The 16,063-nt window shown below is 54.5% G+C and overlaps 1 protein-coding gene across 3 annotated transcripts in view; it reads left to right on the top strand.

Moving 5' to 3' along the window:
• The window catches only part of ADCK1 (aarF domain containing kinase 1), a 138,867-nt gene extending 126,624 nt beyond the window's left edge, over window positions 1-12,243 (top strand). For all 3 annotated transcript variants that reach the window (XM_065940442.1, XM_065940445.1, XM_065940444.1), the window contains 4 exons: window positions 3,247-3,396; window positions 4,822-5,019; window positions 9,008-9,201; window positions 10,680-12,243. In XM_065940442.1, the coding sequence (XP_065796514.1) occupies window positions 3,247-3,396; window positions 4,822-5,019; window positions 9,008-9,201; window positions 10,680-10,851 (714 nt within the window). In that variant the 3' untranslated portion in view covers window positions 10,852-12,243. The remainder of the gene's footprint in view (window positions 1-3,246; window positions 3,397-4,821; window positions 5,020-9,007; window positions 9,202-10,679) is intronic.
• The last annotated feature ends 3,820 nt before the right edge of the window (window positions 12,244-16,063 follow it).

Raw genomic sequence — 16,063 nt, forward strand, 5'->3', positions numbered from 1 at the left:
TCCGTCAGCTCCATCTGGCTGCCCTGCTTATCTTGGGCTGATCAGGAGCCCTGATTGGACCTCATATGCGTCCTTGACAAATAAAAATGAATTATGACTTAATAAATGCAATTGGTTTGGCAGATATGGCCCTTCAGGGCTCGGCTCCATAGAGCTCTCAAGAGCCTCCCTAAAAGGGGATCTTGGGAATGCCGAGGTGGGGACCTGCTGGCTCATCCAGGGACCAGCTCTGGCTGAGCCCCCTCTCCCAGGAAACACCCCCCATCTCAGCCGGAGTCTGAGACTTGACACGGGGCAAAGGTGGTTCCTGATGCCAGCAGACACCGAGTACCGCGTTCCTCTTCCCCCAGGAGAAGTGGCAGGAGCTGGAGTGCGTGGTAGCATGGCCCTGGTGACACAGTCGGAGCCTCAGGACCTCAGTTACCCTCTTTAACCCTCGTTCCATCATTCCTTTAAAAGGCGCAAGGAGGGACTTCCTTGGTGGTCCAGGGATTGAGATTCTGTCTTCCAATGCAGGGAGCACAGGTTCAGTCCCTGGTTGGGGAACTGAGATTCCACGTGCTGCAGAGCAACCGAGCCTACACGCCCTGGAACCCACGTGCCACAGCTCAGAACTGATGCAGCTAGAAATAAATAAACTAACTTCTTAAAAAAAAAAAAAAACAGGTACATTAAAACCTAGTCTTCGGCCCCTCCGGGAGTGTTATGAGGAATCAGGGGCACTAGGAGACATCACATGAGGTTCCAAGGACTATGATGCTGTCATGTACCCGACCGTCGTCTGTGAGAGTGGCACTGTTATTATTTCCATGTTACTGAAGCTGACACTTTGACTAACTTGTTTAAGGTCACAAAGTTCAGTTGAGAAGTGCGGAAGTCGTGTGAGCTGGTATAGAATAATGGTTCCTAGAAGCCTAGGTCTCACTTGGTTTGAATCTTGGCTTTACCTCTTTCCAGCCAGGTAGCTCTGGGTAAGTTAAACCTTTGATGAATCTCAGTTCCTCATCTGCAAAATGGGGATTATAGTTGTACTTAGTTTTAGGGCCCTTTAATAAGGATGACAACTATGGTTACTAAAGTAGAATTATACTTGATGATTGAATTTGAGGCCAGTTATCATGGTTGGGATTCAGAGGAGACTAATGGGGTTAGGATAAGCATCAGAGGCGAGAACTTTGGCATCTCTGAAAAACATGGAGAGACCAGGGTCTCACTCATGTTGAAGGCAGAGTCCTGTATTCACATCTTTGGCCTGTTTATAGGCAAGGGGATGGATAACAGAGCCAGTCAGTGATATGGAACTTAGACCTCAATGAAACTATGCAAGAAAATAATCAGTTTTAGTCATCATAGGAGGGTTAGATGGTTGTTATCAAATAAGAATACAATGAGTGTGCTAGTGATTAAAAAAAAAAAAAGAAAAACTGCAGGCCTTCCCTCGTGGCTTACTGGTAAGGAATCTGCCTGCCACTGCAGGAGACACAGGTTTGATCCCTGGCCCAGGAAGACCCACATGCTGCAGAGCAGGTAAGCCTGTGCACCACAGCTGTTGAGCGTCTGCTCTAAAACCGGGGGTCACACTGCCCCAACTGCTGAAGCTTGCGTGCGCTAGAGCCTGTGCCCTCGAGAGAGAGAACCCATGACAGTGAGAGGCCTGCCCACCACAGGTGAGGGCTGCCCTGGAGAGTAGCCCTTGCTTGCTGCAGCTCGAGAAAAGCCCACACAGCAACAAAGACTGAGCACCGCCAACAATACATAGATAAAACTGAAAACAAAGCAAAAAACAGCACCGTTAATAAAAACAAAAGGAACAGGAACAGTCTGCAGCATTCTATGAGAGTGTATAATGGGAGAACCTCTAATCTAGGAGGTCCGGGAAGGCGTCCCCAGTGAAATGATGCTCGGCTGAGATGGGAAGGAAGAGAGGAGTGAACCAGGTGAAGCGGAACCAGGAGCTTCCTACCAGAGGTAGGAAGGCACAGAGGTTTTCAGAGAAGAGAAAGAGATCAAATATGGCTGGAATGTCAGTGGTACAAGACAGACCAGGGAGGGAGGCTGGGCCTGGTCAAAGCGGACTTTGTAGGCCAAGAAACGAATGCAGAGAACACAGGAGGTGTGGGTTCGATCCCTGGCTTGAGAAGATCCTCTGGAGGAGGAAATGGCGACCCACTCCAGTATCCTTAACGGGAGGTCCCATGAACAGAGGCGCCTGGCGGGCTAAACAGTCCAGGGGTTACAGAATCAGACACGACTAAACGACTGAACACACCCAGGCAGGCCAAGGAAAGGACTTGAGTCTTTATCTTGAGACCCTCATTCTGTGTTCCTCACCCCGTGCGCCCCTGCTCCCCTCTGGCTGGGATATGTTTGTTAGTGCCCGAGGGGTCCAGCCGAGGCTGGGGGATGCCGAGGGCAGCGTGAACCCTCGGGACATCAGCTTCCTGGGATGAGCATCCCTTTGTCCCGCGGAAACCCATCAACAGACCATCTGTGGGGCCGGGTCTGCCTCTCTTCAGCAGCTGTTCCCTAGCTGGGAAAAGGCTTTTAGCTTTAATAAAAAGGGAGTAGAGATAAGGAGGCTGCCCGGGCAGGGAGAGCGGCAGTGACAGGATGATTTAAATGGCCTCTGCAGTGTCATTTCTTCTGTGCAGACATCATAAATCAGATTAGCATTGGGCGCTGGTGGGGAGGGGAGTAGGGACCAGGGCCTGAGGGGAGGGGGTGGGGCGGGCATGTGACTCCAGGTGCCCCTGGACCTGACCTGGAGATGCTGGGACCACCTGTCCTGGTACCCAGCACCTCCTGGCCTTGGAGGAGGGGCAGGGAGAATGATCCCCACCCGCAACCCAGCTTTCCAACCCTCATTCAGCTTTGGGGGGACAAAGTGAAGAGGGACTGATAAGAGAGAAGAAGGAAAAAAACAGAACTGGGAAGTGTGGAGAGGTGGGTGTTACAGCCTTTAGGAAACCCAGAAGCAGTGGTTCTCCTGTCTTGCCATCTGCCTGGGGACCACCCCCAACATTTCTGAGTTCCAGCTGAATCAAACGTGTAGCTAAAGTTAGGAAAAGCCGGATTAGCGATCAGGTTCTCTCATCCACTCAAGAACTACAGGGTCTCAAGCCATCGCCTCCACCGTGATCGCTCAGGCCTTCCTCTTAAAGGTGGCCAGCCCGAGCTGCCAGCGTAGCAGTCTCTGAGGCAGGTGGTAACGCGCTGCCGCTCCCACCCGCCTCCCTTCTCTTGCAGATCTCGCGTCACCTGGGTAGGATGTACAGCGAGATGATCTTTGTCAACGGCTTCGTGCACTGTGACCCCCACCCGGGCAACGTGCTGGTGCGGAAGCGGCCGGACACGGGAAAGGTGGAGATCGTCCTGTTGGACCACGGGCTGTACCAGGTAGGAGGGCCCTTTCCCACCAGCCAGCCCCAGGCTCTGGTCCGGCCTGGTTCAGAGCCCGCTGGACTCCCCTGTCCACCACAGAAATGGGATCAGATGGCAAGGTAGCTGGAGAGGGCGCTGCCCTACCCCCTAGGGCCGTCATTTTGTGCAAGGCACGCTCATGTGAGCTCTCCAAGCTCTCCGAGCCCCAGCTTCCTCCGGAGAAGGGGGTGACAGAGGACGAGATGGTTGGATGACATCACTGACTCAATGGACATGAGTTTGAGCAAGCTCGGGGAGATGGTGATGGACAGGGAAGCCTGGTGTGCTGCAGTCCATGGGGTCGAAAAGAGCTGGACACGACTGGGTGATTGAACACCAGCAACAGAGTGAGAGTGATAATTCCTCGTTTAGAGGCAGCTTCGAGGGGTTGATGAGATCGTACCTGGATGTGTGAATTGACTTTGTCAGATGCCAAAAAATAAAAAAACCCCTTTCCCCCAGGGAAACTCAGGCCAGGCAGACCCTGGGAGGTGAGCTGCTCTCAGATGAGCTTAGATGGGGCAGGGGGCAGGGTCACTCAGCTCCACTGAGGAGGTCGTGTTTACTGGGGAAGGGTGTGGGAAACTCACAGGGGTTGGCTGACCCTGACTCCATCCTCTGGAACTGAGTACAGAGAGCTGGTACCAGTGAGCCGTGTGTTGCTGCCGGGAAGATGAGACGTTCCCTACCAGTCCCAGGCCCCGGGTCCTGGTTTGATTCCATGAAGCCGATGGTCCTGGAGAGGTTTCCCCGCTGGTCTCCCGCTCCTCCGCTCAGAGCTCTGATCCCACGCACATGCCCAAACCTGGGCTTCCTTTGAAAGGCTCAGTGATGCTGGGCATGTTAGTTTTGGGTGGACAGAGCCCCTAAATGAGTCACAGCCCAGATAAAACGGACGTCTCATTGCCTGCTCGCACACCAGTCCGGGCTGTGTGGAGGAGCCCCGAAGGCAGGGACTGACCGAAGCTGCACCTCCCAGGTCTCCTTGAGGGTCTTGCCCACCAGCCCCCAGGAGCAGAGTAAAGGCTCAGAGGAACATGCCTGGGAACGTTTCATGGACCAGGCCTGGAAGTGGAGCTTCTGACACATCCCATCGGTCAGAGCTCAGGCAGAGAGCTACATCTAAAACGGAGGACGGCCCGGTGGTAGGCTGTGTGTGGGGAGAAGAGGGGAGTGTAGATTTTGGTGGGCCGTTGGTAGCCTCTAACACTCTCCAAAGGCTGACCCAAGAGTAGCTTTACGCTTAGATCTTCAAGGATGGCTGACTGGCGGGGGATACGGGCGCCGGGCAGGTGTCACGGTCCCCCCCGCCCCTGCTCCCGGCGGTCACACCGGGCGGGGACGGGGTCTTTCACTGGTGGGGAGGAGGCCCCCGCCCTGCCACGCTGCCCCCCGCCATAGGCTCTCACGGAGGAGTTCCGCCTGGACTACTGCCGCCTCTGGCAGTCGCTGATCTGGACCGACATGCAGAGCGTGAGGAAGTACAGCCAGCGCCTGGGGGCCGGCGACCTCTACCCCTTGTTCGCCTGCATGCTGACGGCCCGGTCGTGGGACGCGGTCAACAGGGGCATCGGCCAGACTTCTGTCACCGCCACAGAGGTGGGTGCCCCGCGCTCCCGGTCCTGCCCTGTGCCCGAGGAGGCAAGGGGGCAGGGCCGAGGGTGGAGCCCTGCTCACCCAGGGTCTGAGATCACCCTGGTGGGCGGTGGGGCTGGAGTGGGGGGGTGGGAGCACAATTAGAGAGGTCCTGCCCGAGGAGTAGGGGGTGGGAGGAACAGTGTCCCGGGGCGGGGGGCAGGGGGACAGGGAGCGGTGTCCCGCTGTGTCCGCCTTCCGGCCTTGGAGGATTAAGTAGGTCGTGTAGACTGTATAACCCCGGCCCTGTGATGTTCACTCCGACCTGCTCTCACAAGGCTTCAGCCTGCCACCACGTTCTCCTGCAGGACTTCTGGGCATTCACCAGAGACTTGACTCATAAGTGAGTCTGGCACTGCCCGCTGTCTCCTGCTGGGCATCGTCTCCCATCGCGGGGCTCCTCTAGGGCGCCCTGTGGGGAGGGGGCTTTGCTTCCTCACAGCGTGCCCAAAGGCTTGCTCTTGTCCCATTGTCCTATGGAGTTTGTGGTGGAATAGGCTCTGGACGAGAGTCCCCAGGGGTCAGGAGTCCCTGGGCTCAATGCGGCCCTGGGAGCACCCTTCTCTGTATGCGTCCTCATTACTGCCCCGCGGCAGGGCTGGATGCAGGGCTGACTTCCTGGCTCGGGGTGAGGCGTCTCAGTTCCTCGTGGAATCGCCTCCTGTCTTCCTAGGCCGTCAGCTGGCAGGCCTGTCCAGACTTGCTCGTGTCCATGTGGGGAGGAGCTCACGCCTGCCACCAGGGACTGAATTCTGCTTGTGCGGTGGAGGGCCCTGGGCTCTGATTCCGGCCCCTGCTTCTCCTGGAGGCCTTCCCCTGGAGGGTTCTCGTTGCCTCTGAGCCTCAGAGTCCTGCCCCGTGAGCTGCCTTGCGGTGGGGGCTTTAGCAATGCCCGGGTCCAGGGCCTCCAGCGACGTCCCCCAGCAGGCACGTCTCTTGGTGCCGCTTTCCACTAAGTTGACGTCATTCCCCAGCAGACTTGGTGGCAAAGATGACCGCCGGTTGCCCCAGGCTCACGCAGCTTTCAGCGCATCGTCTCAGAAGAAGAGGGACCCTCTCCCTCCTTTGTTGAACAGGGAGGATAATTCTGCTTCCTTGATAACCCATGCAAAGGGCCTCCCCATAGTTTCTGAGCTTTGTTCATGGAACAGACGTTTGTTTTTTGCTGGACGCTGGACTGAGTGCCTGTGGATCCCAGTGATGAACAGACAGACAGGCCTTCCATGGGATTTGCACTGTGACGGAGGGAGACAGATGGTAAACAAGTGAACAAACGGGTAAATGGAGTGATCGCAGGTTAGAGGTGCCAGGGAGAGACCAGCAGGGCGCCGGTGATGATGTGGGGTAGGGGGACGCCACAGGGGAGACCCTGCTGGGGAGTCGACATGTAAGCTGAGGCCTGAAGGACGAGAAAGGCACCAGGGACGGCCTTGGTGGTCCAGTGGTCAAGACTCCACACTCCCGATGCAGGGGGCCCAGGTTCCATCCCTGGTCAAGGAACGAGATCCCCCATACCGAAACTGAGACCTCGTGCAGTCGGATGGATGAAAGAAAGAAAGGCATCAGCCACAGGAGGACTTGGAGAAAGCAACCAGGCAGAGGCTTGGGTAGTCTAGAGCCAGGGAGAGGGATGCTGGGCTGAGAAGCGTACGGAGGGCTGGGCTGGGAGAGCATCACACAGGGAGAAGTTCAGATTCTTTCTCAGGATGAAGCAAAGCCTCTGACAGCTTGTGAGCAGGAGAAGGATATGCTCAGACTCAGTCTGTTAAGTCTCTGGAGTGGGGCAAGATGAGCTGAGGGGCTGATGCAGATGGAAAGACCTTGGGGCTGAGACTATGCTAACGGCAGTGGGGGTGGAGAGAAGCGGATGGAGCCAAGATGCGTTTTGTTTGTTTGCTTTTTATTTCCTTTCTTTTGGCTGTGCCAGGTCTTACGGGCTTCCCCGATGGCTCAGCCGTAAAGAATCTGACTGCAATTCAGGAGACACAGGAGACCTGGGTTCGGTCCCTGGGTTGGGAATATCCCCTCGAGGAGAAAATGGCAACCTGCTCCAGTATTCTTATCTGGAAAATCCCAGGGGCAGAGGAGCCTGGAGAGCTACAGTCCATGGGTTCTCACAGAGATGGACATGACTGAAGCAACTTAGTATGCACACAGCCTATAGATTGGATTAAAGACACAGAGATGGAAAAGATCGTGTGGCACTCAGTACGTGCTTGGTGAATGATACTTGTTGATATTAACTAAGTTAGAGTTTTATTTTTGCAATCGGGTAGGCATCTAGCAGGGGCCAAGCTTGAAGGTTGTGCTGCTCTGACAAATAGCCCCTCAGGGTTGCCTGGGTGACTCAGGAGCTTCCGTTTGGGTTCAGAGGGGCTGTGGACAGGCCAGTCTGACCTCGCTTAGAGGGGTCTCTGTGGTGATCGGGGCCTTGATCTGGCCTTAGTCCCTGTAAGCAGCGGGGGACGGGAGGTGGGGAGGCAGACAAGCTCTTGGCATCTGGCTTCGTGTTGAGATGTTCTAGTCTGATAGCTCCTGCCTGGGGGACATTTCGGGTTTCACAGTGAGGCAGTTGTCAGCTGTGCACATGTGTGTCTGAAAGGGCCGAGAGTCCTGCTCCCGCTGCAGAGGGCAGCTTCGGGGCGAAGTGCTGGGCGGCACCGCTGGGCCCTGGCTTGACTTCGCCCGGCCCTGTGTGACCCCACACACCTTGCCTCTGGGGACCCTCAGGGTTCTGCTGGGAGGCGGGCACAGCATGCCCGGGTTTTAGGGCAGGACCCTGGGCCTCCCAGTGCTCTGTGAAATGACAGGCAGTGTAGCCTGGAAGTGAGGGTGCAGGCTTGGGAGCTGAATGGCCAGGGTTTGACTCCTGCCTCACTAGCTGTGGACCTTGGGGAGGTTATTTTACTTCTCAGTGCCTCAGCTTCCTCCTCTCAAATGGGAATATACACTCGCCTAAGAGGGTTGTTGTGAGGATGAGATGAGTCCATGCATGCAAGCATGTCAGAGTGCCTGCGTTCCTTAGTGATAATCAGTACACGTGGACTCTTGTCATCACTATCGCCATCATTGCTTCCCTGGAGCCTGAGATGGGATCAGAGCCTCGCTCTGTACTCAGGACTCTGGCTGGAGGCAGTTATCTGCCCAGAACCACGCAGAACTCAGGGACGTGGAAGGCTGGGAAACCGGCCCAGAAGCTTACCCACCAGGATGGGGCAAGGGCTGGCCCTGAATCCTGCTCCGAGGGCCTGAGGACCTTGGGCATGGGTGGGCTGACGCTGTCTCCAGCCTGGAGGACAGTGATGGGCGGTGACTGTGTGAACAGGTCTGGCGAGGCTCGGGGTCAGGCAAGGTGTGGGGCAGGACTTTGGATTTGGGTTTGGGGTCAGGAGCTCAGAGGTCTCGACTGCTCCAGCCTGGGTTTGTCTGGAGGGACGAGGGCCTCAGCCAGTACTGGTGACTCAGCCAGTACTAGCTTCCCAGAGTCCTTCCCGACCTGAAACCTGGTGGCCAGTGCAGAAACTTGGAGAATAACACAAAGGTGGACCCCTGGGCTGAGAGGCTGGACCCATCAGATGGTTGGTGGGGAGGTAGACTCCCTGCCCCGTCGGTACTGGCTTGGGGGTATGGGGGCTGGGCGTTGGTGACCTTGGCTGCAAGGAGCTGGGACGGCAGAGGCAGTAGAAATGAGGCCTGTCCCGCCCCCCCCGGGTGATGGGCTCTGGTGTTGTGTCTGGTTCTGGGCCGGAAGTTGGGGGAGACATCCTGTCCAGGTTCGTCTGGCTACAACACTGCTTGGGCTGAGCTTCTCCCTCGGGAAGGTTCCTTGAGGCCACTGTGCTAGACTCTCCCTCCCGGAGCCTCCCTACAGCCCCTTCCGATCGCTGGCAGCCTGGACGCCTGCTGCCACCCCAAGCCCCCCTCCCCACTCAGGCCGCCTCTTTCTGTTCAGGACTCAGAGATCCGCAACCACGCGGCCAACTACCTCCCCCAGATCAGCCAGCTCCTCAACCGCGTGCCGCGCCAGATGCTGCTCATCTTCAAGACCAATGACCTGCTGCGAGGCATCGAGGCCGCCCTGGGCACCCGCGCCAGCGCCAGCTCCTTCCTCAACATGTCGCGATGCTGCATCAGGGCACTGGCCGCGTGAGTGTGGGCCACCCCCCACCCCAGCTCCCCGATCCGCCCCAGGGGCCTGCAGCCCTCTGCTTTCTCCCCTAGCCCCCAGGGCCCCGCCTGAGCACCCCAGTCTCCAGCTCCCCCAGCAGGAAGTTAGGGGCAGAAACCAGCTCCAGGGAACAGACTGACACCTCGGGTCTGTGTTTAAGGAGCTCCAAGAGAGCCACCTCTGCTGGTTAAAATTGTGGGTTCTGGGACCTCACCTTCCCAAGCAAGCATTCCTCGTGACCCTTATGCTCAGTAAAGTCTGCAGCATTTTCTGATGGTCTCAGTTCCACCCGAGAGTCCCCAGACTTGGCATCAAGATGCCCTGACGCATATCTCATCTGTGCCTGGTCCTGGAACTGTGTCCCCAGCACCCGCCAGGCAGCGAGGCCGGTGTTCTTTTCCCTGCGAGTGTGACTGTGACTCAGGACACGTGTCCCCAACTGGCTCTCTTGGGATCTCAGGTCTTTTCAGATGCCTCAGCATCTGGAGCTGTTGATGCGGAAGGAAAGGGTGCTTCCCCAGGGAGGGAGTAGTAGAGGAATGGGGTCCTAGGCTCTTCTACTGGTTGGTAGCACATACATGGGAAGGCCCACGCTCTGCCTGAGTGTTCCCACCCAAGAGGGGAGGCTTGGACGGGTCAGCTCCAAGCCATCCGTCCCTCCTAGGCAGACAGTGGCTCATTCTGGTAAACAGGTCAGACATGTTGACCACATGCGTCATGCACCCACTATCAAATACTGAGTTAGATTACAGCAAAATACACTGTATAGGGAAGGGCTGAACACGATTCATTCTTCCTCTGAGGTTCCGAAAACGAAGTCTGGGGAGTTCACTGGTGGCTCAGTGGTTAGGACTCTGTGCTTTCACTGCTGGGCCCTAGATCCAGTCCCTGGTTGGGGAACTAAGGTCCTGCAAGCTGCGTAGTGTGGCCAGAAAAAAAAAATGGCAAACAAAAGTCTTGAATAGGTGATCCTCATAAACACCAGTTTCCATCATATCCTTTTGTTGGTGCAGACGGCCTTGAACTGGGCGGAATCCATCATGGCCCCAGCTCCCCAGGACCACCTTGATTAGGTTTCCAGGCGATTCTTAGCCTCAGAAAGTTTGGGAGAGCTCTTTCATTTGAGTTTGGGGGATTCTGACTTGATGAATATTAACTCTACTTTTGGAAAAAGAGAAACTTTGAAACGTGATACCCAGTGGGTCCTCCAGGCCTTTGATGAGGTGTGCAGCATCTGCTTGTACTTACCAACTTACCTGGAAAACGCCTGCAAACTAGCTGAGTTCCTCTGGGCCTGGATTGGGCAGTGGTCTGATCACGTAGCCAGGAGCTGTCGTCCCCTTGGGGAGGTGGGTGGTGAGTTGACAGAGCCACCGCCTTCCATTTTTCTAAGTGATGCTGTGCGTCTCAACTCTGTGTCTCTTCTTCTCTCCCTTCCTTCGCGCCCCTGCTGCAGGCACAAGAAGCAGAAGACCCATTCACTCTTCAGAAGGGCCCGGATCTCTCTCAGGGAGGCCTTCAGCTTATGGAAGATCAACCTTCACGAGCTCGTTCTGCACGTGAAGGGGCTGAGGCTCACCGGCTGGGTCTGGGCTCTGCTCTGCTGGCTGCTGCCTGCTCCACACTGAGTGGACTCGCTGCCCCCTGCCCGGCAGTGGCCCCTGCCATGGCCGAGGGGTCTCTTCACCCCCTACTCTTCCATCATGTCTCCACCGCTTGCCCCGTTCCTGCCCCGTGGAGCCCTGCGATCCCTGTCCATGGCACCGTCATGCTCCGCCTCTGGAAGTCCTCTCCCGTGAAGCCCGCGTCTCGGGGCCGTGTCCCGGGAAGGTTTCTGCCCATTCCCAGGGAGGAGGCACGGCAGTCTGCTTTCCTGCTCCCCGTCTGTGCCTTTGGGTTGGATACCCGCCCCACCCGCTTCTGTTCACCTATCTTGTGGTCAGGATGGACCACAGAGCCCACTGAAGGCATGTTTAACTCGCCAGGCATTTGGTTTTGCTGCAGAGGCGCGTGGTCCCTGAACTGCTGGGGAGGAGTTTTCTCTCTTTGCGCTGTCCCTGCCCAGAGGTGCCGACCTTCCCGGGGTGGCTTGGCCCCCGAGCCAGGTTCTGTAGCAACTGTGAGTTCACGGCTGTCGTGGTGACCCCTTTGGTGACTTTATGTACTGTGATTCAATAAAAACCACTTCAGGGCTTCAGGACAAGAGCGTGGTCAGTGGGCCATTTTTTCCAGATTGGGAGTGAGTCCACTCTGGCCACGAGGTAGGAGTGGCCACGGATGCCACGTGCCATTGTGATCTGTTTGACTTCTTGTCCCCCAAATCCTTCCAGCCTTCCGCTGTGCATCTGCTTTCTGATTCTCGTCTGTTTCTCTTCCTTTCTGAGACAGATCTTGGTTGCCACTGTCAGGAAGCTAAGGCCAAGAACTCAGAGGCTAGTGGAAATCTCTGATGTTGCTTCCCCTGGGTTCTCCCCTCATTCCCTGTGACCTGGCACCTCCCTTGTTCTGTTGATTGGCTCCTGACAGCCCTCAGATTCATCATTCGATATCCCCACTCCTGAGACTGTTGTCTAAACCTCAGTCATGTGGCTGGGCTTCTGCTCTGAAACCTGCTGTTACCTGCTAGACGCTGCTTCTGCCTTGTTGCCTGCTGCCAGCCTGCCCCCTCCACCTGGCCCCAATCATCTGCTCCAGTTCTGGGGACACCTGCAAACGCCTGTTCTAACTCCTGTGTCTGTAGTCTCCAGGTCCCTATGACCCCAGGTGTGGCAGGTCTCAGCTCTCACTGAGTACCCAGGCTCATGGTAATTGTGTCTGAATCTCTCTGATCTTACTTCACCTCATTCATAACAGTAGGAAAAAAAAAATCCTAAATTTGAATCTCATTTTCTATTCTCTTTATTCATAATACAACAAGCAGATTTTTCACTGACCAGAGATGGTTCGCCATCCCTTTGAATTAATTGTTCTTAGTGACCAGCTGGATGCACCCAGGGACCTGAGAGAATAATTTGCAAGATCTGCTATGAATCATGAGGATGCATGCTGCATATTATATTTTATGGTGTCTTTTATAGCCACTGAAGTAAATATAAATGTCCTTTTTGTTCAAGGTAATGGTTACTTGCTTTTCACTTTTGGTTTAATGGTTGGCTTCCTGCTGCCTTGGGATCTAAAACATCAGCATGTTGCCAGAACAGTTATCCAGAGAGAGCTGAGAGGCTGAGAGAGTTCGGGGTGCAGGGCAGTTTGGAAACGGAGGGCTTGGTGTGTGAGTGCCTTCCACGTGTGACAGAATATGCTGGGCTCTTTGTAAATAAGTTGCGTCATTGATTTGTCTCATCAGCTCTATGAGGGAGAAGGGTCATTAGCCTCATCTCACGGAGATGGGAACTGAGGCTCAGAGAAATTTAGTCATTTGCTTGAAGTCACACAGTTGCTGAATGAGGGTCTAAACGTTGCTTTTTATTCCCCAGTGCTGGCCGTGTGAATTACGCCTGCTACTTGGGCTGCCATATGCGCCTTAATTGTGACTCTTAACACTCTGACCTCAGAGGAAGTTGTATTTTCAGTGGATTTGGGGGAGTGGGTGGGTAAAGGAGACCAAAAGCCCTGGAAAATTCAGACTGAGTCCTGCATGTTCCTCGGGCCTGAGACAGGGTGGCCCTGCACCCCTGTGATACTGCAGTGCGATTCTGATGTGGACTACCCGGAGTGAGTACAGACTCTCTTCCCTTAAGGACAGTTTTCCCGTGAGCCTGCCCTCACTTCAATACTCGCTGCAGGCTTGGGGTCCCCAGGCCATATGTACTTTTGACCAACTGACTACAAATTTGGGGGTTCCCACCCCCCCAGATTTGATAATTTGCTAGAAGGACTCACAGAGCTCAGGAAGGCACTACACGTGAGACCAGGCAAATGAAGAGACACTGAGGGTGAGGCCGAGGGGGTCCTGCGTGCAGCGCTTCTGGGTTCTTGCCATGGAAGGACTCTCTTGGCACAGAGATGCGTCACTGAGCTTTAGTGTCCAGAGTTTTTATCAGGGTTTCGTTATATTAGCACCATTGACTGAATCATTAACCAGATGATTGATTGTAATCTCCAGACCCTCTTCCCTCCCCAGAGAAAGTGGAGCTTCTATTGCTCCCATTCTGAGTCATTTAGCATAAACTCAGGTGTGACTCAAGGGCGCACCGAGAATAACAAAGATACACCCCCGGTACTAAGAAAATCCAAGGATTGGGACTTCCCTGGTGGTCCCGTGGCTACGACTCTAGGCTCCTGGGGGCCTGGGTTCATTTCCTGGTCAGGGAACTAGATCCACAACTAAGATCCACATGTTGCAGCTAAGACCCGGTGCAGCCAAGTGAAGAAAGAAAGAAGGTCCAGGGATTGAGGGTCATCTTCCAGGAGCAACCGAGGGACAAAGACCAGACAGGTTCTTCATATATAAGTATACTTCTGGTGTCATCTTGTCCTGTGTGCTCGGCCTGAGGTGCATCTTTATCAGCTGACCGATGGCCTGTACTTTCTCCTCCTCTGGGTGGAGCCGTGTCTGGAAGGAGAGCTTTAGGAGCTCCCATCATCTCTGTTCTGCAGTTCACAGAGCATGCATGTGAACTTTTATGCCAGATCTCTGTCCCGCTCCCTTCTCTGTCCGGCGGAACTTGCCGTACGTTGATTGGGGTTTGGTGCTTCGAGTAAAATCCTGTGATTTTCTTCCTCCAGCAGTGACGACGTGTTGGGAAGTCAGCATCAGCTTACTTCAAAGGGTGCTTTTTCTTTTAATCCTTGGATCCTAGTCCTATGTAGGTGTTGGCTTCTCTGATTTGGGCAACATGGCTATAGTTCCCCTCCCCTCTTCTCACCCCCCTGAGAAGACTTCCAACTCAATGGCCCATTTGGCCTCTCAAATATGTGCCCAGCTCATAGGAAGTGCAGATGTCCTGGTTTGTAGTTCAGTTCAGTTGCTTAGTTGTGTTCAGCTCTTTGCAACCCCATGGACTGCAGCACGCCAGGCTTCCCTGTCCATCACCAGCTCCCAGAGCTTGCTCAAATTCATGTCCATTGAGTCAGTGATGCCATCCAACCATCTCCTCCTCTGCCATCCCCTTTTCCTCTCACTTTCAATCTTTCCCAGCATCAGGGTCTTTTCTAGTGAGTCAGTTCTTTGCATTAGGTGGCCAAAGTATTGGAGTTTCAGCTTCAGCATCAGTCCTTCCAATGAACACCCAGGACTGATCTCCTTTAGGATGGACTGGTTGGATCTCCTTGCTGTCCAAGGGACTCTCAAGAGTCTTCTCCAACACCACAGTTCAAAAGCATCAATTCTTCAGCACTCAGCTTTCTTTATAGTCCAACTCTCACATCCATACATGACCACTGGAAAAACCATAGCCTTGACTAGACGGACCTTTGTTGGCAAAGTAATGTCTCTATTTATAGTAGGTGCTCAATAAGCATGTGAAAGTTGGACTCTGAGGTTACTTCAGGGATGCTATTTTCAGGGATGCTGAAACCTGTGTATTTATAAAGAAGCCTCACATGCTACTCTTCTTCCCCTGGGAACGCTGCCTTGTTTGATTGTCAGGTTAATTTCTGCAGTGTTCCAAGCCCACTCTTGGGACCAGGGATGGTCACTCTCAGGATAATTGGCTTAGAGACCACTACCACCACCCTGCCCCCCACAGCTGTAAGGCTCCAAGAATGCCAACTTCTAGTGACATCTCAGAAAATGAACATGGTTTCAGGAGACACAGGTCCTCAGGGACAGCGCTTGGGAGGTTTGGGACTCCCCTCCGTGTAAGCAGACTGTAAATTGAAACAATTATGAAGATCCATCTCTTAAATGCCAGAGGATAGGTGAAGAAGAAAAAGCACAAATTGCTTCAGTCACTTAATTGGAAATATTATCTCCATCTCCCCACTAGACTTTTGTGATAGTGAACTATCATTTGTATGATTTCTAATATTTTAGCATTCAGTTACTTTAGTATTAAACCCTTTTATTTTACACTAGCTGGCTTCCCTGCTGGCTCAGATGGTAAAGAATCTGCCTGCAATGTGGGAGACCTGGGTTCGGAAGATCCTCTGGAGAAGGGAATGGCTACCCACTCCAGTATTCTTTCCTGGGGAATCCCATGGGCAGAGGTGCCTGGCGGGCTACAGTCCGTGGGGTCGCAAAGAGTCAGACATGACTGAGTGACTAACACACTCCGTGTAAACAGAGGTGAGAAGGGTGGTGGCCCGGTGGAGCTCAGGTCTGAGTCGGGAACTGATTGCTGACATCTGAATAGACAGGATGAGCAAAGTCGCAGAGAGTTCCTGGCAGCCTGGCCTGCTGGTTTGCCAGGCTGGGTTGGGCAGGGGTGGATGGCGGGGGGCCCATGTTTAATGAGAGACCTTGAATGCCAAGCAGTCTGGTGCCACTGTGGTTTGCACCTGGCCAAGGGGCCCTGGGGAGGCCCGATCTCCTAAGCCTTGGATGTGAAGGTGTTCATCACTCAGTCGTGTCCGACTCTCTCTCTCCATGGACTGTAGTCCCTCAGGCTTCTGTGTTCATGGGATTCCCCAGGCAGGAATACTGGAGTGGGTTGCCATTCCCTTCTCCAGGGGATTTTCCCAACCCGGGGATCCAGCCCAGGTCTCCTGCATCTCAGGCAGATTGTTTACCATCTGAGCCACCAGGGAAGCCCCTCCTAAGCCTTAAGTCTGCAAACTTTTGGTAAAAACTCAATTGTTTAGAAAGGCTCTGAATGCAGCTCACTCCCTCCCTCCCTGCCTCCTTCCTTCTTGTGAAGTGGAGCCTCTTACAAAGCTGCTCTCTGCTTTTCCAAAGGG

This window comes from Muntiacus reevesi, chromosome 7, assembly GCF_963930625.1.
Source record: "Muntiacus reevesi chromosome 7, mMunRee1.1, whole genome shotgun sequence".
Taxonomy (NCBI): domain Eukaryota; kingdom Metazoa; phylum Chordata; class Mammalia; order Artiodactyla; family Cervidae; genus Muntiacus; species Muntiacus reevesi.